At 17.5% G+C, this 21,140-nt stretch overlaps 6 protein-coding genes across 6 annotated transcripts; 4 read left to right on the top strand and 2 right to left on the bottom strand.

The window, feature by feature from the left end:
- Positions 1-1,663: 1,663 nt before the first annotated feature.
- Positions 1,664-5,650, top strand: AdoMetDC/ODC (S-adenosylmethionine decarboxylase/ornithine decarboxylase, putative; the record flags this gene model as incomplete). Its single annotated transcript, XM_028675631.1, has 1 exon — positions 1,664-5,650. The coding sequence occupies one exon, from the start codon at positions 1,664-1,666 to the stop codon at positions 5,648-5,650; it is 3,987 nt and encodes a 1,328-aa protein (XP_028532201.1).
- A 719-nt stretch (positions 5,651-6,369) lies between these two features.
- PRELSG_0616700 (conserved Plasmodium protein, unknown function) lies at positions 6,370-7,917 on the bottom strand (the record flags this gene model as incomplete). Its single annotated transcript, XM_028675630.1, has 1 exon — positions 6,370-7,917. The coding sequence occupies one exon, from the start codon at positions 7,915-7,917 to the stop codon at positions 6,370-6,372; it is 1,548 nt and encodes a 515-aa protein (XP_028532200.1).
- A 508-nt stretch (positions 7,918-8,425) lies between these two features.
- On the top strand, positions 8,426-12,862 carry PRELSG_0616600 (RNA polymerase II-associated protein 1, putative; the record flags this gene model as incomplete). The annotated part of the gene is made up of 1 exon (XM_028675629.1): positions 8,426-12,862. One exon carries the CDS (start codon positions 8,426-8,428, stop codon positions 12,860-12,862), a length of 4,437 nt encoding a protein of 1,478 aa, XP_028532199.1.
- Positions 12,863-13,886: 1,024 nt separating this feature from the next.
- On the top strand, positions 13,887-15,511 carry LRR1 (leucine-rich repeat protein, putative; the record flags this gene model as incomplete). The annotated part of the gene is made up of 4 exons (XM_028675628.1): positions 13,887-14,006; positions 14,296-14,426; positions 14,501-14,600; positions 14,930-15,511. 4 exons carry the CDS (start codon positions 13,887-13,889, stop codon positions 15,509-15,511), a joined length of 933 nt encoding a protein of 310 aa, XP_028532198.1.
- Positions 15,512-16,548: 1,037 nt separating this feature from the next.
- Positions 16,549-18,516, top strand: PRELSG_0616400 (conserved Plasmodium protein, unknown function; the record flags this gene model as incomplete). The annotated part of the gene is made up of 1 exon (XM_028675627.1): positions 16,549-18,516. One exon carries the CDS (start codon positions 16,549-16,551, stop codon positions 18,514-18,516), a length of 1,968 nt encoding a protein of 655 aa, XP_028532197.1.
- Positions 18,517-19,058: 542 nt separating this feature from the next.
- On the bottom strand, positions 19,059-20,081 carry PRELSG_0616300 (conserved Plasmodium protein, unknown function; the record flags this gene model as incomplete). Its single annotated transcript, XM_028675626.1, has 1 exon — positions 19,059-20,081. The coding sequence occupies one exon, from the start codon at positions 20,079-20,081 to the stop codon at positions 19,059-19,061; it is 1,023 nt and encodes a 340-aa protein (XP_028532196.1).
- Between the last annotated feature and the right edge of the window lie 1,059 nt (positions 20,082-21,140).

Raw genomic sequence — 21,140 nt, 5'->3', positions numbered from 1 at the left:
AAAGGTGAAGTATTTACAAAATAAAAGTGAAATAAGATTTATTTACAAAAAACATATAAATATTTTAAATTTATTCATCTACTAAATACATTTGTTAAAAAAAAAATTTGAAAAAGTATTTTTTAAATTTTAACTTTTTGTAATTTTTTTCATGGACTTTATTATTACCATGTATATATATCTATATATGTATTTATATATTTTTTTTTTTTTTAACATTGAAATAACTTTGAATTAAGAGAAAAAAAATTATATATATATATATATATATATATATATTCATTAAATTAAAATTTTTATATGGGAATAAGTTATTTTATTTTAAAAATTTGTTCATATAAAAAATTTATTTGAAAAGACTTGTGTTATATATATATATATATATAACATGCTAAAAAAAAATTGAATTTTTTTTTATGAATACTTGAAAAATATATATTTAATTCTTTATTTTCTGTTTTGTTTTATTTTTTTTTTACTAAATTAAAGTAGTATTTGTTATACTTTTAACATTTGTTTGAAATTTTTTTAAAAATGAATATGCTTTGTTAACTATTTCAATTTATTATAAAATGTCTAGTCAATAAATTGCTTATGAATTATATTATGTATATATAATGTGTGTTTGATTCCAAATGAATATATATTTTAGCTCAATTTTATATTTTTTTTATTTAAATAAATAAAAAATATTCTACTATGATATTCGATAAAACAAGAATTATTAGAAGAAGCCAACAGAAAAAAAAAGCCAGGTTCAGTATTTTTGCCTGTGCCAATGTAAAAGAGGGAATACCCTAGCATAAAAATATTTTTAAATGACATAGATATATTTTTTAGATTTATTCATATATATATAAGTAATAGAATAAAAGAAAAATAAAATAAAATATAAAAAGGAAAAATAAATAGAGATCTATATATACGAAGCAACCATTTTAAAAGTATTGATAAATAATAACTTCAAATGTTTAGTGAAGTAAGATATCAAAAAGATAAATAACCATGCATTTATTTCTATTATATCGAAGTTAAAATTATTAATAAAATATTAAAAAAAAAAAAAAAAATTTATTTTACAAATTAATACGTATGCAGATAGATCAAATACACATGTACAAGCATTCATATATATATATATTTATTTATTTATTTATTTATTTATTTATTTATTTATTTATTTGTATATTTATTTATTTGCTTATTTATTTGCAAATTATATAAAGAAATTCAATAATTTAAACTCTATTTTTATTTTATTCATTTATAAGAATCACTGAAATTTTTTACTTACAAAAAAAAAAAAACAAAAACAAAAATCATATATGTAAATATATATTTCTATAAATTTATGTAGGAAGTATAATTTTTATTCATTGAATATTTTTTTAATAAGGAAATTTAATCAAAGCCAATTTTAATAGAATTATTATTTTTCTTCTTTTAATTAAATATATATTTGAGCTACATAATATAGCTTTATTTATTCAAACAGCAGTAGATAAATTGATTCAACGTAAATAACGGGCTTGTTGTTATTACATTTTTATATTTATATATTTATCTAAAAGCATATATACTAATATATTTATTTATCTTGAATACATCATTACTTCAAATAAATTTACTATTATAATTTCTGATAAAAATTTATAAAAATAAAATGACAGGAATATTTGAAGGAATCGAAAAAAGAGTTGTTATGAAATTAAAGAAGAATTTTTTCTGTAATGAAAAAATAAAATCGTTATTGGATATTTCAGATGAGTTTTGGTCAGAAAAATTGAAATTAATTGGATGCACTATTATATCAAAAATAGAAGAAGATACTAATTTATCTAATAATGAAAAATGTAGAGTATATTTATTATCTGAAAGTTCCTTATTTATTCATGATAATGTATTATTTCTTAAAACATGTGGGAGAACTAAAGTTTTATTTTTTATTCCATTTTTAGTTGATTTGTTGTTGTATATATTAAAAAATAAAAGTATTTTAGATAAAAATTGTAAGCATGATGAGACATTTCTAGAAAATAATGATTTAAGTGAAATAACTGATTTCATAAAAAATAATTTTGAGTATACTTTTTTTACACATATGAATTATCAAAACATATCAGAAAATGGGCATTATGAACAAGAATATCCTCATAAAACAATTGAAGATGAAAAGAAATTTTTTCGATTTTTTTTTAGCTCTATGAAATTTGTTAATACTCCATTACCTTTAGATAGAAATCATTATATTTTTTATGCACGAGTAAATAATACTTTTCCATATGCAAGTTATAAATTTTGTTCAGAATTACTTTTATTTGATATTAAAAAACATGAAGAAAGAAAAAAATTTCATAGAATATACTTAAATAAAGATTCAATGAATATTTTTCATAAAAAGAATGAAAATTTTAAATTATATGATGAAAATGAAAAAGCAGAAGATTACAGTAGTGATATTTTTTATGTAAAAAGCACAGAAGAAGAAGGATACGAAGATGAATACTTTAATGATGAAGTAGATTACTGTGAGAAAAGCAATAACGTAATAAATTTTTCAGAAGAATCATCTATAAATATGGAACAAAATCTTATTATTGATAAGAAAAAATATATCTCGAATACATATTTGAAAGATCAAGAAAAAAATGAAAAATCATCAGAAGAAAACAATAGTGAAGATACCATTACTATTAAAAAAGAAGATTATTATAATTTTATGCATGCATGCGAAGAAGACATAAACATATTTTCATATCCAAATATAATTAAAACTAGTTGTAACAAAGATCATTTGGGTATTTCAGTTTGCACTAGTAACACAATTAGTACGGATGATGAAATTAAAACAAAAAAGGAAATAAGGAATGATAAAGAAAGGAAAGGTACTTTTTTAAATGGAAAATGTGTTCATAATACTAATAACAAGGAAGTAGAAACATATTGTAGTGTAAGGGAACATTTTGATTTACAAAGTTCATTTACAAGTATGAAAAATGATTGTGCACTTAATTATTTAGAGAGGGGAAATACAAAATTATATAATTATAACGATGAAGATTTATCTAATATTTCAATTAAAAATGTTGATACAGATTTGTATGAGTGTATTAATAAAAATAAAGAGAGCTTTTCGTATAATGAATACTATTTTACTCCTTGTGGTTATTCATGCAATGCTATACATAAGAATAATTACTTTTGCGTTCATTACTCTCCTGAAGATTTAGTATCGTATGTTTCTATTGAAATTTCAAACAATTTAGAATATGAAAGTTACTTAAAATTTATAAATAATCAATTAAATTTTTATAATGGAAAATATTTATATATTATTAATTATTTAAATGAATGTGAAACAAATGAAAATATTATAGAAAATGCAAGCTCCGAAAATAAATCAGAGAAAACGGAGATATATTACGACAATATACATGATTCTTATTACATAAAAAACAAGTTAAGTAAAAATTTTGCAATTAATAATCAACAATACTATAATTTAGTTTTATTTAAAGAACAGTTTATTGATTTTCTTAAAATTCAATATTTCGTTTATGAACTGAAAAACATAAATGACGTTAAAATATTCCCACTCCTTAGTGAAATCAAAAATATAGAAAAAAATTATAATAGTGATATATTAGGAAAAAAAAAATTTTTGAATGATATTTATGAATATTCATATAATTTTTGTAAAAAAAATAAAATAACGATTGTTGATATGAACTCACTTGAAAATGATCAGATGAATAAATTTAAAATTTTTAAAAAAGATTTCTTGAATTTTTCATATGTTGAAAGAAAAAAGGATGAAAGTGTTACTAATAAAAATTATGAGAAAATAAATAAAAACGGGGATCTAAATAATTGTAATATTAATGAGAAAAATTATGTAGAAATAAAGTATGCATGCAAAAATGGGATAAATAAAAGTAATGAAAGTAATGCAAATATTGATAATTATAGTAATGAGACTTATAATATTAGTAATAACAACAGCATCAATAAGAAAGATAGCAATTTGAATATAGAATATGAAAGAAATAATGTCAATAATGAAGTATGTGAAGCAATAAATGAATGTAAGGAAAAGAAATATAAAGAAGGCATGATTAGATTTTTTGAGAAAAATATTACTGAGATGTATACTTTTGATAAAATATTAAATGAAAATATTGATACATCTGTACTATTAATTAATCTAGAAAAAATTCTTGTTCAGTATATAAGATTTAAAAAAAATTTACCAAATGTAACACCCTTTTATTCAGTAAAATGTAATGATGATGAAATTGTATTAAAATTCTTATACGGATTAAATTGCAATTTTGATTGTGCATCAGTAGGAGAAATTAAAAAAATAATAACCATTTTGCCACAAATATCAAGAGAAAGAATTATATATGCTAATACTATTAAAAGTATAAACTCTTTAATATATGCACAAAAAGAGAATATTAATCTTTGTACTTTTGATAATATAGAAGAATTAAAAAAGATTTATAAATATCATCCTAATTGCTCATTACTTTTACGTATCAATGTTGATTTCAAAAATTATAAATCTTATATGTCTTCTAAATATGGAGCTAATAAATATGAATGGGAAGAATTACTAGAGTTTGGTAAAAATCATAAACTAAATATTATAGGAGTATCTTTTCATGTTGGTAGTAATACTAAAAATTTATTTGATTATTGTCAAGCAATAAAATTATCTAAGGAAGTATGGGATTTAAGCAAAAAATTTGGATACAATTTTGAAATTTTAAATTTAGGTGGTGGGTATCCCGAGGAATTAGAATATGACAATGTAAAAAATGATGAGAAGGTAAATTATTGCACCTTAAATGAAGAAGAATTAAAAAAAGATATAATAAACTTTTTAAATGAGAAAAATGTTTTAAAAAAAAAGTACTTTTCATATAATTTTGAAAAAATTGCATTAGCTATAAATATTTCTATTGAACACTATTTTAAGGAAATTAAAGACAAAATAAAAATTATATGTGAGCCAGGAAGATATATGGCTGCTTCTTCAACTCTATTAGCTGTGAAAATAATTGGCAAAAGACACCCAACTTTTAAAGGAGTTCTCTTGAAGGATATAAAGGAACCTTTTAGTTTATCAAATAATATTAATATAAATGATGTACATGGTAATATAGATGAAAAAAAAAAAGATAAAGTAATAGAAAATAAAATGCATGAAAATATTATAAATACTTTAAATAATAACAATTCTAAACTAGGTAATATTACAAATATAAAGAAAAAAGTAGTTAATATTAATGATAATAGATATAATTATTACTCTTATTATGTAAGCGATAGTATATATGGTTGCTTTAGTAGTATAATATTTGACGAATATAATAGAACACCAATGTATATAATAAAAAATGAAAGAAGTTCTAATGATATATTTAATTCTCCTTTTTATTTAGCAAACATATTTGGTCAATCTTGTGATGGTTTAGATATGATAAATTCTATTACTTATTTGCCTGAGTGTGATATAAATGATTGGCTTATTTATGAATATACTGGTGCTTATACTTTTGTTGGTTCTTCAAATTTTAATGGATTTCCAAAAAGTAAAAAAATTTATATATATTCCCAAAAAAACCACTTTAATTTTTATTAAAATATGTTGAAAAGCTCTACTATTTAATTATATAGAAATTATTACATTGTTTTAGCATTAAGACATGCTAAAGTGCCATATCTAAAAAAAAAAAGAAAAATTTATTTTTATTTCTATTAATTCATTTTAATTGGAAAAAATAACATGTTTATTTCATTTTATTTTCTTTTTTTAAAAGAATGTATTCATTTTTACTACTTATATAGATAAAAAAAATAAATAAATAAAATAAAATAAAATAAAATAAAATAAAATAAAATAAAATAAAATCTAATAAAATAATAAAAATAAAAATAGTACATTCTTATATACATTTTTAATTTTATTTAAAAATGTAAATGTACAAAAACAAAAAAAAGGGGGTTAATAAATATTAAGAGATGATGTAATTATTAAGAAATCTTATTTATGGAATTTTTTATATTTATTTAAAAAATTTTTTTTTTTTTCATTTTGTTTCCAATTTTTTAATTTTAATATTTAATTAACTGTTTTATTTTTGTTAATACATCAAAAAGACAGAAAAATAGATTAACTAAAAAATTTTGTAAATTATTTTAAACATATCTTTTAAATATAGTTTAATTAAATATGTTTGTTATCATTTAAAAAAAAAAAAAACTAAATTCAAAAAAACTTAAGTTTTTAGAGATGAGAAATATGAAAAGTAGAAATAATTTATTATTCCTTTTTTTTTGTTTTTCTTTTCTCTAATATTTTCAAATTTCAATTGAAGCCGGCTTATTTTTTATTCTTTTGGGTCTTTGACGTAATTTAAAATTACAGTATCTAGAGTTTGAATAAGTATTTTTTTTTTTTTCTGTTTTTTTTTCAAAACTTAAATTTATTATTTTTTGTTTTTCTGTCACTTTGTTATTTGTATTATTTTTTTCATAAAAATCACTGATTATATTATCATTTATGCTATCATATGTATTATTATTAATATCGTTATCATTTTTATTATCAATATGTTTATTAAAAGAGTTGATATCGTCATTTATGTTAACATTCATAGTAGTAGTATTTTTATTCGAGCTATTGTTATAATTATTTACATTAATATTATTATTACTTGTGCGATAAATATCATCACTATTACAATTTAGAAGAGGATCTTTGGTAAATATATACTTTCTACCTTTCTGATATGATACAGGTTTAATCATTTTATCTCTATTACGTTCTATCCCTCCTCTACTAATTACAAATTTATAAATAGCTTTTTCAATAAAATCGTAATTTTCTGTATTTTTTTCTTTCATTAATTCATATAACTTTATGAGTTGATAGGATAATGGCCTTTTAGCTGATCTTGATGGATATTCATATACTTGATTAGCGCACCATTTGCTTAATGCTATTAAGAAATTATTACTAACATAATTTTTGGAAATTAAATAATTTAAACAAGTAAAGGGATCATCCAATTGATTAACATCTTTTTCATTTTTAAATTCATTTATTCTTAGTAAAAATTCCTTAATTAAGTCTTTTTCATATATTTCCCAACTATAAGTTAATAATTTAATTTTTTTTAAGTAATCAAATAATTCTTGAACAGTCAAAAATTTTAACTCCTTTAATTGTTTTTCATCTAATACATAATAAAATACATCATCAGAAATATCTAATGATCTTAAGCATCCAACAATAGAACATAAATGGAGATAATCAAAAAGATTAATATTTTTTATTATAGATTTGCATAATGTTTTTATTAAATCCCTATTTACAATTTTTAAATTCGCAAAGCATGTTAATAAATCAACATATTCATCAGGGTATAATTTACTAGAATATTTTACAATACAATGAAATACTTGTATAAATAATATACGAGGAAATATATTTGCTTTACAATACAAATTTATTAATAATATGAAATGTCTTGGTTCTAAATAGTTTATCTGTTTTATAAACACATCTGAAAAGCTTTTATATAAAGTTTTATCTATTATATTCATCTTTTCAAAAGAGGATAATAATAGTAAAGCATCAAAATACTTAAAGTTATTACATTTTTCGATTGCGTTTCTAGATATCTCACTCCATATAATAACATCATTAATTTTTTTAACACAACAGCTTTCCGATAGCAAACGAAGCTCTTGTGTTTTTAAATTTTTTATATTACTGTAGTTATTTTCTATGATTATTTTATCAATATTTCTCTCAGCAGAAAAAAAAAAATTATTCTCAAATATGAATCTTTTACTACTGTATTTTCCCTTTGTTCTTAAGAGCAAATTAAGATATTTATTCATTTTACTTAAAAAAAAAAAAAATGGAATACTATTAAATAATCATAAGGTATAGTAAAACAAATTACAAATATATTTAAATTATTTAAACGATATTAAAAAAAAATAAAATAAAACATAATAAAATAAACTGAAATGAAATATGTAATAATTCAAATTAAAACCATAATGTATAAAATAATTTAAAAAAAAAAAAATTGTATATATATATATATATATATTTTATTTTTGTAGTTATATATTCTTAATTATCTTTTGAATATTTAAAAAATTTTTTTTTTTTTTGCAATTCAATTTTTTAAAAAAATAAATTATTTTTTGAATTGTAATTTTTATATTTCTTTTGTTAAATAATTAAAATTATAAAACACATAAACAACAACAAATAACTGTCATTTGAAATTTTAAATAAAATATAAAAGAAAAATGAAAAATCAAATATAAAAAAAAAAAAAAAAATGCATTTTAAAATAATATATACATACATGTGAATATAAAAATTTATTTTATAATGGTAAATTCATTAAATAAGTTGCAAGATAAACTAAGAAAAGAAAGAACAACTGATAAATTAATTTTAAAACAATGTAATTTTGATATAATTGAGAAATATGATGATACATCAAGTGATGACAACGTAATATCTAGAAAAGAAAAAGATAATAAAATAACAAATAAGGAACTAATAAATGCAAATAATTTAAATAATAATCATAATGTTAGTTTTCCCATTGCTCTTCATAGAACTAAATTGAATTTACAAAAGAATAATGTAAATGAAAAATTAGATTTAAAAAAAATATATGAAAGTAATTTAATAAAGAATAATATTAATAAAAGGGAATGTGATCAAATGAAAATTCCTAATGAACTAAATTCATATAATATTGAAAAGAATAATAATAAAAATGAAAAAAGAGATATAGAAAAGAATAAAATAAAAGAAAAAGATCATAATAATAATTTAGATAAAAAGTATAATATACTATTCCAAATAAATAAAAATGAAGTAGCTAAACTACAATGGACTAATCCAGTAAATGATACTGAAATAAGAGAAATCAAAAATATAAATGAAGTAAAATTACATGAAATACGTTTTGATTTTTTAGGAAAATTAAGAATACAGATTAATGAAAATTTATTTAATAAACAAAAAAAAAAAAAAATTTTTGATAACTTTGATGGATTGTATCATCATAATGATGAACCACTCAATAGCGGTTATACATTTCCTGAAATTTTATTTTTATGTCAGAGTTCTTATAATAATCAAGTTTCCATATCATTAAAAATACTTAAAAACATTTTTGTAAATCTGCACTTAAAAGTTATTACTATTAACAAATATTTTGAGCATATTATAAACGATCTAAAAGGAAAATATTGTTATGGTTTTACATATAGAAGATTTTTTAATTTTATAAATAATGATTTAAAAATATTTAAAAAGTTATTAATAATACTCAATTGTTATTGCAACAAAAATGTAGAAATAAATTGTCTTCACTCATTAGCCAGTTATTTATTTCCTAATAATATTTTAGAATTAGTGGAGAATGTAATATATGATCAAGATGATGATACTCAAAAATTAAAATATTTAATTGATTATGAATTTTTTTCTTACTGTGACTTTTTCAGTGATAATCTATTTCTTTTTGAGGATTATAATATATATTTTTATTCTATCAAGAAAGAAAAAAATTCTCAAAATAATTTTTTTAATTTTAATAAAAGTAAAGACAAAGGAAAAGTAAATGATAAAGATATAGAAAAAGAAACGGAAGATGAAGAAAATAGTGAGGAAACAAAAGATGAAGAAAATGCTGAGGAAACGGAAGATGAAGAAAATGATGAGGAAACAGAAGATAAAGAATATGAAGAAAATATAAGAAATCAAAAAGTTGAAAAAAAAGAACAAAATGAAAATAATTATTCTAATATAAATAAAAAGAAGTTTATTAATTTTAAAGATGAAAATTTAGATTTTTCTAATTTTTTTAATAAATATAAAGAAAATGAATTGTTAATGAAACAAGAAAAAGATGATAAAATAATAAAAAAATATAATAAATTTACAAACAATGCAAAGGAAACAAAAGGAAATGAAATGAAAAAAAAGGAAAATCATAAAAATATTTTTATAAATTATGAGCTAATTACTATTCTCGAATATATAAATAGAGCTAATTATGATTCTTTAAAAATACGAAATATAAATTTTAAAATGATTAGTTTGTCTGATTCAAAAAAATACCAATACAAGAAAATTCTTAATAATATATCAAACATTTTATCAAATAATTTTGGCGTTGTTGAAATAGAAAATAGTTGTATATGTGTTTTGATAGGATTGTTATTTAAAAAAAAACAGAAAATAAATATATTGAAAAATAAAAAACTGATAGAAGATTTAAAAAAAATATATGATTCTAAGATAACTGGAAATAAACTAAACAATGAAAGATTAGAAAAAGAAAGCAAAGAAAAAAAACATGATTACTATGATATAAATTTCACATACAACTTAATTACATTGATTAGATATATTCTTATCTATAACTATGAGAAAAATATTTTAAAAAAGTTTGATATATTATCCTTTTTATTGTTTCAAAGATCTCTACCATTTAGCAAAGAGAAGAAAAATAAGGAAATGTATTTTTTTCTGGCTACTGAATCTATAAAAATATTTAGAATTTTAGTTTATTGTAATTTATATATAGAATCAGTTGATTATTTTCATGAAATAATTAATGAAATTCATAAACAAAATTTTAAAAACTCATTAATTTGTAAAAAATTTTTGTGCCAAGTGTATTTATATATTTCTACATATAATACTATATACACTAATATAGAGTTGTCAGGATTCTTATACATGAATAAAGTTATTAAAACTTTAGAAGTTCAATTATGTAATAATTTTGATATAAGTGATGATGATAATAATAATGAATCAGGCATCTTTAATAAGAAAAATAATAATACTTGTTGTAATATTGATAGAGATAATGATAATAAAGAAAGAGAAAAAGAAAATTTATTAAATTCAGTTACAAAAAGAAAAATGGAAAAAACAAAAAAGAAATATGATTTTAATTATTTGTGTGATTTGGAATTAATAAATCAATGTTGCATTTATTTTTACTCCGTTTTTCTATGTATTAAAAAAAATGATAATAAGCAATGCATAAATAATGATCAAATAAATAAAATAATGAGAATCGTAGAAAAATTAGCTTACGAAATTGTAGAGGAATTTAATGATTTCTTAGTTGAATATAAAAGTGAAAATAATGGTAACTTAATTATAAGTATAATAAGTCAAATAAAGGATTGCCCACTTCCTTTTAATTATATTATTTATAAAAATATTGTTGATTTTCATTTATTTTTTGTTATATATATACAAATTCTAAATATAATTATAAATATATATTTTATTTATGAGAAAATAGAAAAAATTAAAATAAAATCTATTACAAATATTTTTAATAAATTTTATCGAGATACCTTAAAATATTTTAAAAGTAATATTTTTGAAGTAGAAAATATCCTAGATTCTTATAATATTTTTCTACCTGTGTCATATTTGTTTTATAACTTATTTAAAATTAATAATACAAAAAATATGGACTTGTTGTTTTATTCATTAAGCTTTTGTTCTTCTCTTTCTCTAAGTTATTTTTGTTTAAAAAACATTTTTATGAAATCCGATAATACTATTAATAGTAGCAAAAAAGAATGTAATAATCATAATAGTAACATTTTAAATAAATCTGAGCAAAATATCGATATAATGAATGATCAAAAAATTTTCGAGATAAATGATGAATATGATAGTACTAAAGATTATAATAGCATTAACGATTTTAATAATAATAATATTATATATTCAGAAGAATATGTTAAAAATGATAAATTCATAAATGAAGCAGAATTGAAATATGATAATCTTGGTGATCATATATATATATTATTATTTTTACAAAAATATTTAAAGGGGAAGTTTTTAGTATATCACACTAAAAAAAATATTTTCATTTTGCTTTTGAAAAATATATTCAAGGAATGTAAAAAACGAATAGATGATATAAAAAAAGAAAATGAAATAATAATAGGTAAAGTTCTAAAATTATTTTTAAATAATTATGTTATTGACTTTTTTTCAAAAAATATGAAAGTATCAATGTTTGTTAAATTTTTCATTCAAATTTTTATTGTGAACAATTCTAAATTAATTGGAGATTATTTAATTGAAAAAAAAAATGTGTACGTTGATTTAGTAAATATAGCAGAATTATATATATTTGAAAAATTAAATTATTCAAATACTATTGAAAATATTAGCTCATATGAAAAAAAAAAAAATTTAGAAGAAATACAAAAAATTGTTGATGAATTTATTAGAAATGAAGTTAAAGAAAAAAAATACCCTTCTGGAAATATATTAAGTAATTTTGAAAAAAATAAAAGAAATATAAATGTATATAATAGACCAAAAAAATTAGAAATTAGCAAAAATTTAGCTTTAGTAATACATGAAAAAATTATAGAATCTTTTAAAATGGCTAATTTTTATAATCCTTTATTTTTATCCATTTTATTTTTTTTTTCTTCATCTTTCTTCCCTCTTGAGTGTAACAATTTATTATACAATGATATTGATTTAATAAAAATGTTATCTAAAAATATATTTATTCATTTTTATGATAATATAAATTATGTTATATTTACTAAATCTGAATACTACGGTAAAAAGCAAAACAATTATTTAATTGATATAACACATTTGTTTCCATCTGTTTTATCACTCATATTAGATACAACTGAAATCAAATTAAATGACGGTTTAATAAATTATTTTAAAGAAGTTAATTTAGAGTATTCTTACATCAGTTTGTTATATTTCATATTTTATGTCAAAAACAAGTTAATATAAAAAAAAATATATATATATATTTTTTATAGAAAAATTTTAATACTTTTATAAATAGAATTATATTTTTTTTTTCTTTTTTTCTTTATTTTTTTTTTCTTTTTTCTTTTTTCCTTCTTTCTTTTAAATATATGAAGCATTTCAAATAAATATGTATAAAGAATTTTATTATATATTTTCAATGTATATAAAAATTATTTTTCATTATAATGAAAACTATATCTTAAAATATATTCAAAAAATGCACTGTTAATGTGCTATATTTTGATTTATTTCGTATACTATTTTTTTTTATTCTATTCTTAAAATTTTAACAATGAAAAAAAAAACATTTTTATGTATTTATTATATATTTGTGTGTGAATAATTTACAATATTTTTTCTCTATTTTTATAATATTAATTGAATACATATTTATTTGGATGAGTGTTTACTATTATTTTTTTTTTCTTGTATATCCATCTTCACTTTTTTTTTTTTTTTTTTTTTTTTTTAATCATGATAAACAAATAATTTCGATAGTTTATGAATATATTTTAAATACTTTTTTTAAAAGTTTTCGTATGTATATGTATGCTTTTAATATTAACAAAAAAAAATTTCATATTCTTAAAATTGATAATGTAATATATAAAAAATATTATTATATTTTATCTTCTATATATTTCTTAATTTATAATTGAAATTATTTCAATATAAAAAGAAAAATATACATAAATATATTTGAAAGTTATAGATATAAAAAATAAAAGAAAAAATTAGTAAGCTATAAATAAAAAATACACAATACATACAATGTTACGTTTCAAAAAATGTTTAAATTTGAACTATTTAAATTAAAAGAAAATTAAAATATTTTTAATTCTAAAAAAGGAAAGTTAAAATTTAACAGAAATAGAAAAATATATTTTATATTATTTTACAGAAAAAACTATATACATCTTTATATTTTTTTCTTTTTTTTTGAACATCATTAAAATATATATAAAAATTATTAAATTAAAAATAATTATAGAAACAATAAAAAATGGCAACTTATAATGTTTTAGGAGAATTAACAACATTTAATGAAGATGAAACAATAATTTCTCATCAGTACTCAAGAATAAAAAAAATAGAAAATATTGAAAAATGTAAAAAGCTAAAAGTTAGTTTAAATAATTTATTTAATATGATTTTTTTTTTTTTATGTATTATACTTTTTCATATAAATAATATTATCATTTATCATTTATCATTTATTATTTAATATTTATTATGTATTATTTATTATGTATTATTTATTATTTATTATTTATCTTTTATTATTCATTATTTATTTTTTATTTTTTATTATTTCTTTCTATATATTTATAACCTATAAAAATATATCTATTAGAAATAATACTATATAAAGTAATATATTCTTTAATTATTTTATTTTATTCTAAAAACAGGCTTTGTTGTTGATATCTAATTGTATTGAAAAAATAGAAAACTTAGAAAATAATTTAGAATTGGAGCATTTAGAATTATATGAAAATATGATAAAAAAAATAGAGAACATATCAATGCTAACAAAATTAAAGTAAACATTTTGATATAATTTATAAAATTATAAATTTATACAATTTTTTTTTTTTTTCTTTTCTATTTATATAGAATCCTAGACTTGTCATTTAATAAAATAAAAATTATCGAAAACTTAGGAACATTAGTAAATTTAGAAGAGTTATATTTATCTAGTAACAAAATTTCAAAAGTAAAAATTTATTAGAAATAGAAATTTTTATTTGAAAGTACATTTCTTTATTTAATTTTATCATCATCACTTTAAATTATTATGTATAATATTTCATTACTTTTTTTTTTTTTTTTTCTACATATATTATTATTAAAAATATATTTTAATTTTCTTATTAACAAAAAAAAAAGAAATAAGTATTATTTTGAAAGAACATTATATATATATGGGAATATATACATTTGGTTATATATTAATATTCCAATTAAATATTTATATATTAGCTCATTTGTTTGAATTAATTTTACATATATGTCTTTTCCTTTTTCATTTATTTTTTAAAACAGATTGAAAATTTAGAAAATTGCAAAAAATTAAGATTATTAGAATTGGGTTATAATAGAATTAGAAAAATAGAAAATTTAGAAAATTTAACTAATTTAGAAGAATTATGGTTAGGAAAAAATAAAATAGAAGAAATGGATCTACCTCTATTGCCTAAATTGAAAAAGTTAAGTTTACAGCACAATAGATTAACGAATTGGTGTGAACAATCTATTAATAATATTTTATCAATAAATGAATTATATTTAAGTTATAACAAATTAAATTGTATTATAGATGACGTAAAAAACCTAAAAAATTTAAAAGTATTAGATTTAGCATACAATGAAATAGATAACATTTATATTTGTTCAGAGTTAAAATCCTTAGAAGAACTATGGCTAAATAACAACAAAATTAGTGATTTAAAAATGATTGAAAACTTAAATGAAAATAAAAATTTAAAAACAATATATTTAGAAAAAAACCAAATTGAAGAAAAATTAGAAAAAGGTTATAGAGAAAAAGTTATAAGCATTTTGCCTCAATTGAATCAGTTAGATGCATTACCAATTAAACCCTTGAAGGCATCACAAACAAATTAAAAATGCTAAATAAATAAATTATTAATAAAAAAATATATAATAATAAAATATTATAAAAATAATAACAAATTAACATATTTAATAATACTAAAAAAAAAAAAAAAAGGTTAAAATTTATCATAAAGAATAGTTATAATTTAATGAAAATATGATGAAAAAAAAAAATTTTTAAATTAAAAAATAAGAATATTACATGTTTGATAAATTTATAATTTTTTATGCAAAAAATAAAATAAAATAAAATTAAAATGAAATTAAAAAAAAAAATAATAAAAATAAATAAAAATATATAAATTACATAATGATTTGTTTGTTTTGTAAATATTCATGTAGAAATTCCCCAAGAATTATTATAATTACTAAAAAAATACAATTAATTTTACTTACATTTTTTTTTTAAAGGTGTGCTTATGAAATCCTTTTTATATATGCTTCGTTTTTAATGTTTTGTAAAAAACCTTATGTATATAAATTTTTGTTCATGTAATTAAATTTTTTCGTTTTTTTTTTTATTAATATTATATTTTTATAAGTAAAAAATAAAAAAAAATATTATAATTAAATTTGAATTTTTTTTTTTTTTTTATTTAATTTATTTTATTTTTTTATTACATATTATCTTTTATACACGCTATTGAATTTATTTCATATAACTTTTTTTCTAGGTTTATAAAATTCAAAAAAAAATATTATTTTAGGAATTTAAAAATGAATATTAAAACTTGATGAAACTTCTTTTTTTTCTATAAAGATTCAAAAACATATAAAAATATTTTAAATCTTTTCAAAAATTTTAATTTAAATATTTTATATAATTAGAGTTTTTTATTTCTCCTCTTTTTTTTCTTCTTTATGTGTAAATCAAGAACATCTTATATTTATGAAATATTCTTTAAAGAATAAAAAAAAAATTAATTTTTATAGAAAAATTAAATTTATTTTAATTTTTTTTTTTTTTTTTTTAAATATATTTTCTTTAAATTTATCTTAATTATATAAATATATGTTCACGTTTAAAAATTTTATAACGTTAAATAATGAAGGAAAAGAAAAATTGTTATAAAGATAAATCAAAAACAGATAATAATATGATTGATGAGCAATTTAATGTAATCCCCAATATTGAGAGGGAAATTGAAAATTTATTAAAAATTTTTAATATTAATAAATATGATTATAAAATAAATCATTTTTTAATAGATATAATACAAAGTGAAATACTTAAAATTTTAAGAAAGGCAAAAAATATACAAAAAATAAAGGAGAGGCAATTTTTGGGAAATTCAAACGATCATATTCATACGGGAAATAAAGATAATGATGACAAAAATAAGATAGGAGAAAGTATGAATAAAAGAAATTTCTGTAGTAAAGAAGATATTTTAGAAAAAAATAACAAAATTCATAATAGTATGAATATGAATATAAAAAATGAAAAGGGTCAAGAATTGAATGAAGTTAAATTTTCTAATAGTTTGGTATCTAATTTAAATGAAGAAAATTGTAATAAAAAATTATATCAAGAAACTTGTGTTAGTGCAAGTAATTATAAAGAAAAGATAGAAAATTATAAAGATGAAGAAGCATTAAATAACAATAAGCTAGAAATAGAAAAAGATTATATATATAAAAATGATGCAAATAATATAATAGAACAAAATAGAGTAAATAAATTTTCTAGTAATATAGGAATAAATACAAACAACTTTTTAAATGAGAAAAGTGGGAATAATGAATTAAAAAAAGAAAATTGCGAATTAGATAATAAAAATAAATTAAATGAAAGTAAAATAAATATCCCAGAATTTAGTGATATTAATAAATATTCAAATAAAATATATGACATTAATGAAAAGTCAGCAACTAATGCTCTTGCAAATAGAAATATGAAGGATAAAGATAAAAAAATTAGTGAGAATGAAATAAATGAGAAAATAAATAATAGTTGTAATGAAGAAATTTGTAATCAGAAATATGTAAATAATAATGATATTGGTTCTAATAATACCAATGCCTATAAAAATAATTATGATGACAATAATAATGACGATCATGTGAATAATAACAATAATAATAATAACAACAATATTACTGATAGCAATAATAAAAATGGTAATAATATAGGTAATTTTTATAACAGTAATAATGATTATGTAAATATTGATAATAATAATAATAAAACTGTTGCCACTATTACTACTACTTTTAGTAATAATATTGATAATATTTTTAACAATAACAATGATAATTTGAAGAATGATAATAATAATAATAATACTAATGTGAATAATAATAATAATAATGATAATAATAATAATAATACTAATGTGAATAATAATAATAATAATAATAATGATAATAATAATAATAATAATAATAATAATAATAATAATAATAATAATAATAATAATAATAATAATAATAATAATAATACTAATGTGAATAATAATAATAATAATAATAATACTAATGTGAATAATAATAATAATAATAATAATAATAATAATAATAATAATAATAATACTAATGTTAATAATAATAATAATGATAATAACAATAATAATGATAATAATAATAATACTAATGTTAATAATAATAATAATAATAATAATAATGATAATGATAATAACAATAATAATAATAATGATAATAATAATAATAATAATACTAATACTAATGTTAATAATAATAATGCAAGTAATGAACGTCTTTTAAGTGAAAATATAAATAAAAAAGAGACTTATAATGAATTATTAATAATTGATGAAGAAAGTGTAAACCTAGCTATAAAGGAATATGTACTGAAATCTATATATAAAAAAAAAAATACTGATTTTTTATATGATGAATCAGTAATTCAACAAAAAGATATAGATAATTATCACTCTCATAGAAATATAAAATATCCTACTGGGCTTCCTCCTTATTTGCCTGATGATTGTTCAATTAATACAATTTTACCCTCATGGGATTTAACATATAATTTTCAATATTCAAAAAATTAAAAATAAAAGTTAAAAATAATAAAACAAAAGCATATTCAAATCTAATAAAATAAATAAATAAATAATTGATAAATGAACTAAATATAATTAAATAAAAATACAAGTATTTATTTAAAAAAAAATAAATATGGTAGAATCATTATACTTTTAGTAATAAGGAAATGAAGAAAAAAAAAAATTCAAGAGTTCAAAGAGAAACATAAAATAATAGAGATACGTATGAATTCTAATTAAAATATAATAGGCTAAAATAATTTTTACTTTATGTAAGAGTACTTACATATGCATTTAAATTGTGTTGGAAATTATAATTACCAAAAATACGAATTTATAAAATATAACATTTTTATAATAGTAATAATAAAGAATGTTTTAACATTTAAATAATTTAAGTACAGTAATAAATATACTTTCTCTTTTACTTTATTTTATTATTTTTTTTTTTTTATTTATCTTTTTGTTTTTTATTTGAAGTATTTTAATTTTTTGTTTTATTTTATTAAATTTTATTTTATTTATATATTTTTTTTTTTTTTTGTAAATTACACCTCAAATGTTTTAATCATTTGCATAATACCTAATATTAACTCTAAGCCGATGATTATTATAATAATTCTTTCTAATCTTGAAGAATGTTTTTGGTTTACATAATCTAGGAACGAATTTAAATAATCAAAAGTCCATCCTAATCTGTGATTTAATAAATCAACTCTCTGTTTTATATCAAATATATTTAAAATATTTAAAAATAGTTTTTTCTGATATTCTAACTCCCATAAAGCTTCTGGTACATCTAGGATATCTTGTTCAATATTTAACTCATATCTTAAATTATGTAAAGTAATTTTTGAAGAGAATAATTGTTTTGATAATAAATCTAAGTTACTTGATTTAATTTTTTTTTTTAAAATATCTATATTATTATTTTCTAATAATAATTTATTTTCAATTTTTTTTTCTAGATTATTTAACCTAACAGCACTTAAAAGACCAAATGAAAAAGAAATTTTATCAGTTGTTCTATAACTGTTCATAGTTAAATAAATGATAGAATTATTTACATAACTTTTATTATTCACATTTTGTACTTCTAATTCTTCAAAATCATATGTTTCTATGTTATCATTTAACTTTAAATAGTTTTTGCAAAAATTTAAAAATCTTTTTATATTTTTTTTATTCATATTCCAAATTACAATGCAACCATTCTTAAAAAAAACGGCTGAACTATTTTGTTGTTCAAAGTATTCACAGCTTTCAACATATAAATAAGGCTCTTTATATAAGACCTTTGAGCCAATACTTTCATAAGCATTTTTCAAAATATTTAAATTTAATGAATTATTTAGATAATAAGCTATTACCGTTGGTTCTGGTTTATCATATTTTTCATTTAAAAATGGTTTTATATTACCTAATAATCTCTCCCTTTTAATTATTTTTTTTTGTGTGTATATTTTATTAGTTGATTTTTTATTACTTGCATGAAAGCTCTTTATACTATACCGAAAACTTAAATATTTCAAAAAATTTTTTTCCAAAAAATTTTTTTTACAACTTAACATTTTATGAAATATTTTGAAACATTTATATTATAGATACACATATATATATATATATATATATATATATTCATTATTTCTCTCAACTAAAAAGAATCTTATTTAATAGCTTATTTCAATTTTGTCGCATGATAATATAATTTTAAATAGTAAAATATATACACAGTATATATATATATTTTTAATTAATGAAATTAAAAAAAAATATTAATCAAAGAAATACTAAATATAGGTATTTACAACTTTTAATAACTGTCTGTCTATATATATAAATATTTATGTAAATATATTATATAAAAAACACACAAAAAATTAAATTTCAAAAAAAAAATTCCTATATGTCATTTTAGAAAATGTCTGCACGTTAGCTAAACATAAGACAAAAAAAAAAAAAAAAAAAAAAAAATTAACATATATTCTTTAGTAAAAATTATAAAAATATATTCATGCAAATATAAAAATTATTTTCTCAAATTTTATTATATTCAATATAAACATATATAAATAAATCAGTTAAAAGATATTCTTTTTATTTCTTACTATATTCAATTATAATTGTCCTATAGTCATTATTATTTTAATAATATCATTATATTTAAAACATTTTTATTTTTTTTATTCCATATTTTTAAAAAACAAGAAAGAAAAAAAAAATTCTTCTACTTTTTTTTTATATTATTTCTTTTTATTCTGTTTTTTTTTTTTTTTTTAAATACTTAAACTTTTTTGTAATTTCCTTTAAAATCAGATATTTATTACTAGAAATAAAAATAAAAAGAAAATTACATTTCCAAACTATATAATTAAATATTAGTACTTTTTCTTTTATTTATAATAATAATTTTTTATTACATATTTTAAAATAAAAAAAAATAAAAATTAAAGTAGAATCTAATAATACAAAAAAAAAAGTTTGAAAAATTATCTATTTAATCCAATGAAAAAAAAAAAAAAAAAAAGCACATAAATTAACAAATGAATAAATAATGTAATAAAATTGAGTATATTCAATTGTGTTTCAAAAAAAAAAAAAAAAAAAAAGAAAAAAAATCAAAAGCTTAT

The sequence above is a fragment of the Plasmodium relictum genome (genome assembly GCF_900005765.1).
Source record: "Plasmodium relictum strain SGS1 genome assembly, chromosome: 6".
NCBI lineage: Eukaryota > Apicomplexa > Aconoidasida > Haemosporida > Plasmodiidae > Plasmodium > Plasmodium relictum.
This window is presented reverse-complemented; position numbering and strand designations above follow the sequence as displayed.